The sequence below is a fragment of the Salarias fasciatus genome, chromosome 23, assembly GCF_902148845.1.
Source record: "Salarias fasciatus chromosome 23, fSalaFa1.1, whole genome shotgun sequence".
Lineage (NCBI taxonomy): Eukaryota > Metazoa > Chordata > Actinopteri > Blenniiformes > Blenniidae > Salarias > Salarias fasciatus.
In genome coordinates, this window is record NC_043766.1 from 11,610,785 (window position 1) to 11,624,740 (window position 13,956).

At 37.4% G+C, this 13,956-nt stretch overlaps 1 protein-coding gene across 1 annotated transcript; it reads left to right on the top strand.

The window, feature by feature from the left end:
• The first annotated feature begins 3,441 nt into the window (after positions 1–3,441).
• Positions 3,442–13,503, top strand: LOC115381680 (secretory phospholipase A2 receptor-like). The gene is made up of 6 exons (XM_030083231.1): positions 3,442–3,490; positions 3,814–3,851; positions 4,027–4,323; positions 6,808–6,888; positions 7,228–7,602; positions 9,090–13,503. The coding sequence occupies exons 2-6, from the start codon at positions 3,821–3,823 to the stop codon at positions 9,509–9,511; spliced, it is 1,206 nt and encodes a 401-aa protein (XP_029939091.1). The 5' UTR covers positions 3,442–3,490; positions 3,814–3,820; the 3' UTR covers positions 9,512–13,503.
• The last annotated feature ends 453 nt before the right edge of the window (positions 13,504–13,956 follow it).

The following is a 13,956-nucleotide window of genomic DNA, read 5'->3' on the forward strand; positions in this document are numbered from 1 at the left end:
CGTAATTATGTCATGCAACACCACAATAGATAAAAATGGAGAAATAGGGCATAAAAAAAGAATCACTAAAAACAAGTTAATAAACTGCTTTAACTCTGTAATGTTGCTGTCTGGAAATGTAGACTTGATATGATGGAAAAATGAGGAAAATTAAACTGTGTTTTCATCCATTGCAAATTGGAAGATAATTGGATGGGCACATGACTCATTCTATCAACTGTGCCAAAGCCTACCCCAGGATGGGCATCAGGAACAGAACCTGTGTCAGAATGAAACCTGTAAATATCACAATTCTCTGTGGAGTCCTGGTACTGCGCAGCAGAGACACTTCAAGGGATTAATTGTGAAAGTATCTTTATTGTGCTGGCCTAGTCTTTTATTTTGTTCCTTGGCTGTTTTAAAAAAAAACTGCTGCTTGAAAAAAGATTGATTGACTGAGTTTTACATGAGAATATGATCACGGTTTTCACACTGATCTGGAGGTAAGCATTACATGTTCAAAGAAAAAAAATAACACATAATATACTTTTTTTAATCTGAAATTATTAAACTATGGTATTGTTTTCTCTCACTGTGATTCTTGTTTGTGAATTCATGGGAATATACCTGTATACCTGCCCTAATTTGTCTCACCCAGTGCACGTGAAGTGCCAGTCAGACAGGTTCTCTGACTCAAATGACAAAATGGAGAACATCAGGGTGTGAACGCATTTTTAGAAATGACACAGCTGCTTAGTTTCTGAAGAAACAAAGTTACATTTGGATGCCATGATGATTTAAAAAAGAAGCTGTATCTATAATTTGTTTGAAGATTGTAATAATAATGGTTTGGTTGAATATGATCACTTTTCCCTAACTGTGCTTTCCAGCTATGTTGTGAAATGTACTGTGATTTATCACTTAAATTACACAGTTATTGCCCATGCATGGTGGGCTCTGTAGACTGTGTACTGTGTTGCGTGCTCAGTGAAACACAAACCATTTTTCATATGCTTTTACAGTCATAGACCTTTTATATTTATATCTGTCCACATATTCATGATGATGCATGATTGTCATAGTTCAGGCACCACTGCAGTAATCTCACGTTTTGTACAAGGTTACTTGTATTGAAATGTTTTCTTTTCTGAAACATAATTGTAATCACAAAGTCAATCCAAGTTTTTTCTTCTGATAAACAGAAAGCACTTACCTGAACAAGCGGGGATCCTTGTTGTCACCTCACAAAGCTGCTAGGCAAAGACACCTTGCAGGAGGAGTGGCATCTTCTGCATAGCTTGGAAACTGAGCTAAACTATGCTGCAAAACCTGCATTCCTATGTAAACACAGGTGCAAAACAAAAAGCTTTCTCTCCTGTTAGAGAGATGTCTCCACCGTCTGAGTGGCTCCCAATGACAAGCTTGTGGGTGATGTTATTTTTCTGCTGCATGAACACTTTCACTCAAGTTTTTGCAATGTCTCACATGACAAAACACAATTACTACAGTAGAATAGATGATTTACAGTTTAACTTCCCAATGGGAGAAAATCCTGTATTTCCCACAAACTGAGGCCTCTGACTGCTTTGAAACCCACACAGTCTAGTTTTTGAAAAATTTGGCAAAAAATGTAGGATCTAAGAGGAGGTTTTTCATGAGGGGCTGAAAGGGACATTATTCAGAATTACCATTCACACACACATATGAAACCAAACATATCCACACAGTATAGAGAAAGCCTCAAGCACTCACAACTGAAGCACTCCCACATACACTACTGAACTGTTGTCACACACAACCACAATGCTCTGCCAAACACTACTGAAACTTTCAGTAGTGTGTGAGAGAATTTCAGTAGTGTGAGAGCGTTTCAGTAGTGTGTGTGAGAACGTTTCAGTAGTGTGTATGGGAGTGTTTCAGCTATAAGTGTGTGAGGATTTCACTATAATTTGTTTTGTTTAATATGTGTGTGTGTGTGAATGGTAATTCTGAATAATGTTCCTGTTGGCCCCTCATACAGTTCACCTGGATGTCCATTCATGCAAAATAAAAGCAACTAATTCTTTAAAAAAAAAAAAAAAAAAAAAAAAGGTCCTTGTTGAATAAAAAATAAACCTCAATCAAACATTCATTGCTGTCTTGGTCTGAAATAGGTGCAGAACACATTTCACTCCATGAATGTGTTTGTGACAGCTGAAGCTTTTGAACTTGAAATGGATGTTGAATTTAAATTGTAATGCTGACACTGAAAATAACTTTCTGACTTGATGCCATTACATAATTGACCAAAACATTAGGAATACCTGCTAAACTGCTAATAAACCCATATATCTATTTCATCTGCAACATGCAGCAGCCTTAAGCTTAGAAGCAAGTCTGCACTGTGTAATTTGCCTGCTGACTTCCCCTTTCCCCTTCACTGAATGACCATAGTGTATTACTTGGTTCCAGTGTATCAAAGGGGAAAAACAGATGGCTATTAAAATTTGGTTGTGACAGGGTGCATTGTATAAAGGCCGGGGACATCAAACAAATGATCACTATTTTTAAAGTATCATATGAAAATATATTTCTTTCCCTGGATGTCCACATAGGGGCACCTGCAGCATCATACTTATACAACCAAAGTGCTAATCCTTCCTGTGACCATAAGACTTTATTATTCCTCCTGATAAAAAAAATTTGCTGTGCATTTCTGTTAATATCATTCTATTCCTGTGCCAGTCACCGTTTCAATATTTTGGTTTTATTCTATTTATTCTGTGTTCTTTTTCTGTAGGGCAGCAGCAGAAAGAATTTCTGATGTGAAACTGCTCCACTTAAGGTTAAAGACTGAGAAAGAACCATTTTTGGGCATTACATTTTGTGTGTTGATTACAAGTTCACAAATGATGCAATTAATCATGATTAACTGTACAGTCAGACTTGCGATTGATTAAATTTCTTTAATGGACTTATACCAGCTATATTGCAGAAGCCCTGAAAAGATATGTTTTTTATTTCCTCCATTTTGCCGTGATAAAGACTTAATTTCAGTGGTTTTCTCGAGATCTCGAGTTATTTTTCTCCTCTCGAGAAAACGACAATCTTATGGCGAACTGGAAATCATAATCTATTGCCAGATGGCAACATGCTCCGCTGCCACGGACCACAGACAGAAGTGAGTTCAGCCTGTTGATGAATTTCTTTGTGCTGTTACCCATTTCCAAATAACTTGTATGATGCACGCAAATCAAAAACTATCTGTCCAGCATCTGCACAGAGGAACAGCGATATTTACCTTCCTAATTCAGGGGACCTGTCCCCTGTGTGTTGTGCAGTATGCAGGTGTCTGACCCAGACAGCTGTCTATGTTTTGAGCAGGACATTCGGAATTTTCTCATTTGTATATTCAAATATTGCCAAAAAAAAAGGTATAAAGACAACTCTGTGCTAACATTGAGCATTCGAACGTTTCTTGAATGCTGTTTATACAGGCATCGAAAGGACGTGAGGAAAAAGAAAAAGGACAGTAAGTTTAAAGATTTTCCCTGATATTGAGATGGTCCGTCCTGCACACAGGGAACATTTGAGATATTTCCTGTTTGTGAAGTGTTTTTTGAGATGCTAATTGTGCCAAATGACAAAGCCATAACTTTTGGACACATGTTGACTTCTCAGTTTTGTAATTTTCTTTCTGCAGTGATGTGATTTGGGTGTGTGTTTTTTGTTATTGTATTGTCTTTAACGATCTTTTACGATATCCTTTAAAAAGAATAAGGATTTATGCAAAATGTATTTAAATTACAAATAGCAGAGAAAAACATTTAAAACGAAGTTATTTTCATCTAACAGAACAAAGATGCAGAATCTACTGTTGCAGATTTTGATGGGTAAGTAGACCATGTTGCATTTCTCTACAGATTGTACAGTTTCCATTGCTATAAAGTGGCTACAGTTTACTCTGGATTTGTAGAGTCTGGATGCACTCCACTGCACACTGGATTATAAAAATAAAATAGAGCATGATGTATTTGCTTGACTTTATCTGCATTTTTTCCCTATAAGGTCACTTTTTTTTTGTCATGGGTCAAGTCCATCAGTACGAGTTTATTGATACCACAAAATCCTGGGAGGAAGCCCAAAAATACTGTAGAAGTAATTACACGGATCTGGCCACAGTGCCTAATGTGAAGTTTATGAAGAAACTACAAAACACAATAAACGGAACAGCCGGAGGTGAAGCCTGGATTGGGCTGTACAACAAACCACAACCAACGCAGACATGGAGATGGTCTCAGCCAGAGATGGAGATGGATGCCGTCCCCTGGGCAACGGATGAGCCAAATAATAAAGAAGGACCAGGTACCGTTTTTTAGTTAGATTTTCTGTTAAACTGACGCAATATTCCATCAAACGTGTCCTTTTCTCGTTTTTTAGTTTTTAGGCAAAAAAATAAATAAATATATAAATAAAATAAAAGAATTCAACTCGTTTTTCCGTTTTTCCAATCTGACTGTCTGACAAAACGAATTTTCATTATTTGTCTATTTCATTAAATGTCTGACTGCTGCTCCAACCTCCTGTCAGGACTGTACAGTATTTATTTTACTACGAAGCACAAATGATGACTCCGTGCTTTGCTGCTCTTTGGTTCTAACTGTTGGACAAAAAAATGCATTTTTTCGGCTCCTGACTTCATAAAAGTAGTTACAAAAAATGACCAGCGGGAGTCGCCCTGCCTTCGTCTCCTCATCACTCCAAATGTATCCACTCCATTCCATTCTATTCATTATCCAAATAATAAGTGGAAATAATGATATGCTGAAAAATAAAAACATCTCAAGAGGTTGTTTCTAATTAACCCAGCCCTCACTGGACTGTAGCCTCTTCATCTGTGATCAGTGGAGGAACACAGTGGAGTTATGCAGATTAGTGTTATATCACTATTTTCATTTTTTAACACACAAATATCATAAACCCAGTATAAATACAGACTTTGATACACATTTCAAACGGTACTTCTGACAGAGAAGCCTCATAATTAATTTCCATTATATGACATGAACATTGCACCTGGAGCCACCAACCAGAATGGTTTTTATTGTTATTATACAGCGTACAATGAGATTGGACAGTTTCTCCTTAACAGTGCAGGCACAATAAATATAATTTTTTTTTTACTGTGAAAGAATTTTAAAGAACAACGTAAATAGGTGGCTTGCACACTTTAGTGCCACTGTATTGCAGGTGATGAGTGGATATGACTTACTGAACAGCAGCAAAGACAGAGCTGCATTATATTGTTGAGTAGTTGTTTCATGCAAGAGTTTAGGATGGCGATGGCTCTTGGAAAAAAGCAGTTTTGCATGGTATTTGTCCTCACTTTAATACATCTGTAAAGCCTCTGAGAGGACAACAGATCAGCAAGCTGAGAACTGGGCTGTGATCTGTCCTTGATGATGTTCTGAGTTCTGCTAAGGCACCAGGTACAGTAGATGTCAGTGACGGAGGAGAGAGGACAGCCAACTGTCTGTACTGATATGTGCCACCAAGTTTTTAGAACGTACAATCATGTTAACCTGGATTGCCAGTATTTTTGTTGAAAAATTAAAAAAATCAGGGACCCCATGTGACCAAAGACCAAAACCAACCAATAACCAAAGCTGGATGAGCAGCTCCTCAAATCCTGACTGGGTCAAATTGTCTCTGTAAACCAAGTTGAAGTTTTTTGCAGTGCTATCAACAAAGCAAGTGCATGGTGCCAACTTTGACACAAGTAAAATATAAAACATGCTTTGTCTTATTTCACACTCCATGTGTATTCATTCATAGCTTTGATACCTTCACTGATATAAATAGTCACGAAAAGAAAAAACAATAAACAAGAAAGTGTATCCAAACTTTGGACTGGTCGTGTTCTCAATGTCAAACAACCACTGCAGCTTCCTGTCTTTGCAAATAACCTGATTGGTTATATACCAGTATTAGACTTACTTTTTTAGATATTAAACTCCTTTTAAATCACGTGAAAGTTCATGTTCACTTTTATAGTCCTCTATTTCCATCATTATTTATGTTATTTTTTTTTCTATTTTAATACGTGCGGTGTGCGGGTTCCCTTGTTGACCAAGGGAACAAACAAACAAACAAAAATCCTCGGCAGTGGATTTCACCACAAGAGGGCCCATGGCTTTTCATAACCCACCAACCCTACATAAATTACGCCTCTGCCTTGATCTGACGGGGTTGGGGGTTGGGCGCTGGGGCCCCAGTGTTAATGACCTTCGCCTTCTCCTGGTGTGGATGGCCCCACTGATGGTGTTTTCCCATGATGCTCAGTACCATGCCATGTCTCCTCTGTTGTGTGCAACAAAATGGGAGTGTGTCTGTTTGTATTTGAGTGTATGTGTGTGTGTGTGTGTGTGTGTGTGTGTGTGTGTGTGTGTGCAGCGCATACTGACTGATGGTACGGTTTTTGTTTTCTTTAATGACTGTTTTTACTGTTCAGCACTTTGCGTTGTTTTTACGAATATGAAAAGTGCTTTAAGTTTGTTTGATTGATTGACTGATTGATTGATTGATTGATTGATTGATTGATTAAAATATGCAAACTAAAAATAAACACATGCAAACACATGCCACCTGTCAAACAGGAAATAATGAGTGGGAAATCCGTTTTGTCAATCAGAACAGAAAAACGAGAAAACAGTTAAATTCTGTTTTTTTTTTTTTTTCCCAAAGACGAAAAAATGAGAAAAGGACCCATTTAATGGAATCTGATTATGTCAATTTAACAGAAAATCAAACTAACAAAAAGTATCTTGTCCAATAATGTGTCTTCTATAGAAAACTGTGGATTCATTTCCGATAAAGTACTAGTGGGGGACATAAAATGTTCTTCAAAACGTAAATTTGTCTGCTATGATGGTGAGTTTTTTTTCTTTCTTTTTTTCAGATGCCATTATTGCCTGAGTTTCCTCTAGGTTCCTTTCTCTCGTTTCCTTCCACAGTTAAAAATATACCAGAGGTTAATCCTGTAAAACCCAAATACAGAAAAAGTGTGCTTTTTTTTTTACCTCTGATGTGCTGTTGTGGGGCCCTCTAAAGCAGAAATGAAAGTTTTTTTTAAACATGTTTATGTTTTCATAAGATTTCAGAACTGCCCCCCAGACACAGATACAGATATAGAACCTGCCCCCCCAACCTTTTTTTTCAGTTAACATATTTGCACATTTAATTCATAATATATGTCTGCTTATTCCACAGAAAAACAACAAGGCCATGATAAATTTTATTTCAGTGACATTGAAGTGAAATGGGAAGATGCTCAGAATGAATGCAGAAATAGATCTATCAACTCAGAATTGGTCAGTGGTAACACACAGTTAGACGAAATCAAGATTTACCCGGGAATTAATTTCACTGAATCTGAATCCAAGTATTGGATTGGGTTATTCCAAGACACCTGGAGATGGTCAGACAACAGTAACTCCTCTTACAGAAACTGGAAAACATTTTGTGAAAATGATAACCCTGAAAAAAAATGCGATGAGACATGTGCTGCAGTGATTCTGGAAGAAAAAACAGGAAAATGGACACAAACAGACTGTAGTAAAGCTCAACCTTTCTTCTGCTACAAAGGTGAGTTTGACTTCAAATTGCCCATGTATAGGTTCAAACTCTTTACAGCAAGTTTTATTCCACCCAAAGCCTGTATAACAGGGGTGTCGAACGCATTTAAGTTCAGGGGCTGCAAACTGCAATTTCACCTTGAGTGGGCTGTACTGGTGAAATCGTGCTGCAGTAAAATATAAATTCTAAATTTAAGGCTTTTCTTTATTGTGGCACAGAGCAGAAAATGTCTTTATTTTCACAACACCAGACAATTAATACTGAAAATTGCAAAAATCTCAATATAAAGTCAGTTTTAATGATACCTTCTGGTGCAAAATGGCAAAATAGAGTGAAATGTCCAAATGTCCTATTGCATTGTTTTACAGACTCACTCTGACTGCATGACTTTGAGGAATGTGGTAGCTTTCTTTCAGGCTGGTATCTCAGCTTGAGCCTAGTGTTATGTTCCCTACTCTAGAAAAAAAAGGTGTTTAGAAGAAAAAAAAACAAGCTTTCTCTGAAATTTTCCATTTTTACGAGGGGGAGCCCAAAAGAAACCGGACTGTGGTTATAACTTTTTATTTTTTTCTTTTCACATTTAATCAAAACTGTCTCCTTCAAAGTACTCTCCTTCGGCTTGAATACAGTGCTGCAGCTGGCACGACAGCGCGGGACCATTTTCGCATTTCTCGAAAAAGGGGGCAGGACTGTAATAACATAAACACTGCCTGTGTGTCTTTGGGAGGTGAAATTTTTCACAGTTATGCTTAAGGCTATGCTATAGCGACATATAACGGCCAAAAGTCTGAAATCATTCTTGTTTTTTTGTTTATTTTAATAACCACAGTCTGGTAACTTTTGGGTCCCCCCTCGTATTCTAATTTAATTAACTTATTAAAATCTAATTTTAATTTGCTTGGTGCTTTGGTGTGTCAGATCAGCCTCTTGCAGGCTGGTTTTGGCCCATGGCCCTTCAGTTTGACACCCCTGCTCTTTAAAGTACCTCTTACAGGAAATACACTATTGCGATAACAAGTAAAATCTGGGGAGTCATGGAATTGCTAAGTTGTCTCATTTCAATATCGGAAGGAAATGATGGTCACATGTATAAAATGTACATTGTTCATCAACATTTTTTTTCCAACATTAAGTCTTAAGTAATCTATTACTTCAGTTGTTATTCACTTTTTTATGAGATAAGGAAAGTAACTAAACTATAACCACAACTTTTAGTATTGTTTTCCTGTGCTATTTTAGCATAAGCTTAAGAGAATCATAGCAGCTTGTATGTTTTTGATAAAACTGCTAAATAATTAGTCAAACCAAATACTGATTTAATTTGCTCTTTAATTTTCTGAATATACTTCACAATTTGAATTGAATCATGGTCAAATTTGTAGAGGATTTAATTTAGTCCCACAAAGAACCATTTTTAATTTCCTCTTAGAAATAGGATATTGTCTATGGTAATAGAATGTGTTCTCATTTTCAACTGAAAATCTTGTTTATAACAGATAATACAATACTGCAAAAGGATGAAAAGTCTTGGGATGAAGCCTTTCGCTACTGCAGAAAAAAACATTCGGACCTGGTCTCCATTGTCAGCCTTGAAGATCAGAGCTGGATTCAGGAAAAGGTCAAGAACGCCAGCACTGAGTACGTATGGCTGGGACTGCAGTACAGTTGTTCACTTGATTTGTGGTTTTGGCTCAATGACATGATCAGCGAGGAGGACTTGTTTGAAGAAGGAAGACCGGAATGTGACACGGTTGTGGCCATGAGTAAAGAGGGCAAATACAAGATGGTCCGAAAATCTGAAAATAAAAAATATAACTTCATTTGCTCCCTGAACTACAGCGACACTGGTCAAGGACTAAGTTTTTATGGTTTGCAGTGTGCCAAAGACGATGAAGATGCTGCATTGAAATATCCTTGAATATAACACTGTTTTTTCTATAGAAATTGCTCAGACATGCAACATCCAAATGTCAAGCATCACATAGCAATTACTGACAGCAGCAATGTGTCTCTGAATCCTTTCCATTTTTCATTATTTCATTTGTGTAGGGAGGAACTGTCTATACCAGAAAAAGAAAAATGACACTTTCAAACCCCAAATCCCACACAGCAATAGGACTGTACACCAAAGACAAAATAGCACTAAATATTTGGAATGAATAATGAGTGATATGATATACAGAAAAGCACGACTACTAGCCAAAAGCAAATTGATAATCAGGGTTAACAATATGTAATGTAATTACATGGATGAAAATTACCTCTAGGAATAAATATAGGGGGTTGGTAAAACTGCAGTAATCTTTATTACTTTTGTTTCAAATTAAGCATTTGAAATTTTAACATACAGCTAATTTTGTTCTCCATCCTTTGATTAACTTGGTTGTCATGATTTACTTCGAGCAGCAGATGTCGCTGGTGAACACACCATTAATAAACTCAATAAAGTGGAAACCAAAGCAAACTTCTCTGTTTCCACCAAACAGCAGCTCTCTTTTCAATGATGCATTTCACTGAAACTTACCGAGGGATGATTTCTAAATAACTAACATGCTCTAAATGACTAACTTGCTCTTCCTGACACTTGAGCATCTGTTGATCTTGCTACCAACAATAGACATTGGCCACCTGACAAAAATTCATTTTTTTCAAATGTTAAACAGCTGCTTGGTGTGCCGCTGACATTGGTCATAGGTTGTTCTAGCTTCAGTGCTGGTGTGATGACTGACCCCTGTGAAGTTGCACCGCTGGATTAGGGAAAGTTGCCCTGAAGTCACGGTTAAGGTCATGATGTTAAGGACATGGATCACATGTTCACAGGCTAAACAGTTAACCGCTTTTTCCATATAACAGTGCTTTGTTGAAGTATAACTTCGAACTAGTTTGTGTTTTTAACTTGGTTATTTTTTGCAACATTGCTGTAAATTAGAAAATGCGCACTGAAATTTAAGCTACACCACTGCTATGAAATAATGTGATATGAATTTTCTTTATTGTTTACTTAATGCATGTCACTTTGGTGACTTGTCAGATGATATTCATGTTAAATGTTTTGGCTCCACCCTAATTGGTATTTGATTACTTTATTAATAAACTGAAATTAAGAAAGAAGAAAAGCTGGATAGATTTTAGAAAGCTACTGATGCAAAATGTAGCTTGTAATGAATGCCCTGAAACAATGATTTGGTATTGGTATGATTTCAGTAATATCAAAATTAAAATTCAATTGACCTTGTAGTATTTGAAGAATGTGTTATTTGGACCATTATTTAAAAGTAATTTTACTTAGCTGATAGATGTGTAATTCCTGATATCAAAGCATTGTATTAATTGTTGTAAATACTCTGAAAGAAAGTTGTGATTTATTGCTTTTCATACATATTCAAAAGCAATTCTTGATGGGGTTTTTTTCTATTAAACATTCAAACTCTAGACAAGGAAAACAGTAAAAATCTGCACTTTGCTAAATATATTTCTGCCAATTTAAATGACCTATCATGACATGTAACTTTTTGTCTTTCTTTTTTTTTCTTTACCATTTCCCTCCTTTCCCCTTACTCTTCAGACAAAATTGTTATCTGAGATTATGTACACTGAATGTGCTTTGCATTGTTGACTGGCTAACAATCTGTTAAAAAATTAATAAAATCTCAAGAAGGAGGAAAAAAAATAAGCATGGAACATTGACTGTGCTGGTACTGAAAACGTACCGGATAGGAAGTAAAACACTAGATCCTGATGGAAAACCACACAGCCAATCTTTTTCACAGAAAAATGCCTGTAAGTGACATTAGCCTGTATCCAACAGCTGCAATAGGAGCTTGTGTTTATTAACCTGTCTAATGGCAAGCCTGCATGTACAGTAGATGTTGCTGCTTCTTCGTAAATCAGTTTTCTCCAGTAATTGCTTGTATTGATATGAGAAATATAACCAAAAAAAAAAATACAATAGAATAGTCTTTATTAATCTCACAGCGGAATAATTTACAGGTGCAGAGGCTCGTAGGACACACAGGGGGGTGCAAAAGGTGATGAAAGGTCCAAATAAAGAATAAGTAATAGTGCAAATCGTAGTCAGAATAATAGAAAACTCAAGAAAGAAAAGATCTAACTTCATGTACAACATAAACCTTAAACTATAACAGGAACTATATGTTTTCAGTTCAGCAGAATGAATGGTTATGAAGTGTCCATGATAGCTTAAGGGGGTTATAAAGTGACCATGATTGCAGGATCTTATAATGACCAGGGTTATTGCAACATTCTACACAGTAGAGTTGTACAGTCTGACAGCGGTGGGGATGAAGGACCTGCGGTAGCGCTCTTTCCTGCACTGAGGGTGTCTCAGTCGGCCACTGAAGGAGCTGCTCAGCTCCTCTACCATCCGGTGCAGTGGTTGAGAGCTGTTGTCCATAGTGGATTTGAGCTTGGCCAACATCCTCCTCCCACCCACATCCTCCACAGAGTCCAGTGGGCAGCCCAGGGCAGAGCTGGCCCTCCTGACCAGCTTGTTGAGTCTCTTCCTGTCCTGCTCTGTGCTGCCCGGGGCCCAGCAGATGCCGACGCAGTGGATAGCAGAGGCTGCCACAGAGTTATTTCATTTATAAAACACCAACCACCCATTTGTTTCTAATTATTTCACTTTGTCCAAAACCCAAAAAGTTATCGTGGGCATGTGTATAGACATTTGGTGATCCTGCTTTGCTAATGAGTCAGTAACATGTCAAATTATGAATTTCTTCGGGTTGGTCAGAAAACCAGTCTGCATGTGCTGCAGCCACCATCATTTACCTCAAGCAGTGCAACACATCTCCTTGTCATAGGCACTTGATTATGGCTTGTGGAATGTTGGCTGCACAAAGTTTCTGGATATTGGTAACCTTGGAACTGGAGCTCGCTGTCGTATATGCCGATACAGAACATATCAAACATGCTCAACGGATGACTTGTTTAGTGAGTAAGCTGGCCATGCAAGAATTGAAGTGTTTTCAACTTCAAGGAATGGTGTTCAGGTCATTTAATGTGGTGCTTTGCATTATCCTGCTTCAAGGACACAACAATGGGCCTGAGGATCTGGTCACAGTATCTCTGTACATTCAAATGCCTTTAGTAAAATGTACCTGTGTTTGTTGTCCATAACATATGCCTGCCCATACCATATAGCCCACCGCCGGCTCCATGCGCCACTTGATCCACAACGTTGACTTCAGCAAACCACTCATCCACTCAATGCAGTACACGCTGTCTGCCATCTGCCCCATGCAGTGGAGATCAGAGTTCGTCCGTGAAGAGAACATCTCTCCAACATACCAGATGCTGTTGAATGGGAGCGTTTGACCAGTCAGGTCCAAGCAGTGAAGATGATGAGCTTGCAGATGAGCTTCCCTGAAACACTTTCTGACAATTTGAGCAGAAAGTCTTCGGTTACTGACTGTTGCAGCGGCAGCGGTCCAGGCGGCTGGACTCAGACCATCTTGGAGGTGAAGATGCTGAATGTTCCAGTCCTGGTCTGGTATTGGTTACACATGGTCTCTGACTGTAAGGCTGGTTGGAAACACTACCAAATTCTGCTTTGGAGGTGGCTTATTGTAGACAAATTAACATTCAATTAACAGGTAACATTTGGTGGACATAATATCCACAGCCAACATCTTGATCTGTGAGGTGGAGGAATTTTCTCAGTCAAAGAGAAGTGCTCACAAACACAGATTTCGATTACTTTGTGCAAAAAAGGAATTTTGTTTATGTAGAGAAATTCTTTAATCTTTATGTTCAGCTCATGAAAAATGAGAGCAAAAACAGGTGTTGCATTTATATTTTTATTCAGTGTAAACTTACACTAAATGAAATGTCACTGCATATTATGTTGCTGTAATAGCAGCCAGAGAATGAGTTACCTAATAATTAACTTTTGTCCACTCATCACATTAAACAAATGTGTTCCTATATTATTGTAATGCAGCCTCTTTTTTGTGTAATGCGCAATCACAATTTGACACAATGAACACATCACTGGTGCAAGAATGAACCTTTAAGCAAATGATGATAATAATAATAATAATGATGGTGTAATTCTTTCAAATATTCACAGTTATGTAATCTTGTCACAGTATTCATATTTTTCACACCTGCAACTCTCCTTGGCATGTATATCAACAAATCTTTCAAGTATTTATTTTTGCAATCTCACTTACATTATGAGTGTATTACAGTAGTACAATAAAAAGTCTTAATTATTACCATATATTGTTTATGCAAGCTATAAGAGCAAATGAGGACTAAGAAGTTCCTGAATGGTAGTTTTTTATGTTTTTCTTAATAATAATAGTACTAGTAATAAACAATACAGTATAATTGCTGCTC

Excerpts from the sequence above, each read along its gene's own strand:
- LOC115381680 (XM_030083231.1), top strand. The coding sequence starts at position 3,821 with ATGCAGAATCTACTGTTGCAGATTTTGATGG. Across the intron at positions 4,324-6,807 it reads AAATAATAAAGAAGGACCAG|AAAACTGTGGATTCATTTCC; the intron begins GTACCGTTTTTT and ends TGTCTTCTATAG. Across the intron at positions 7,603-9,089 it reads ACCTTTCTTCTGCTACAAAG|ATAATACAATACTGCAAAAG; the intron begins GTGAGTTTGACT and ends TGTTTATAACAG.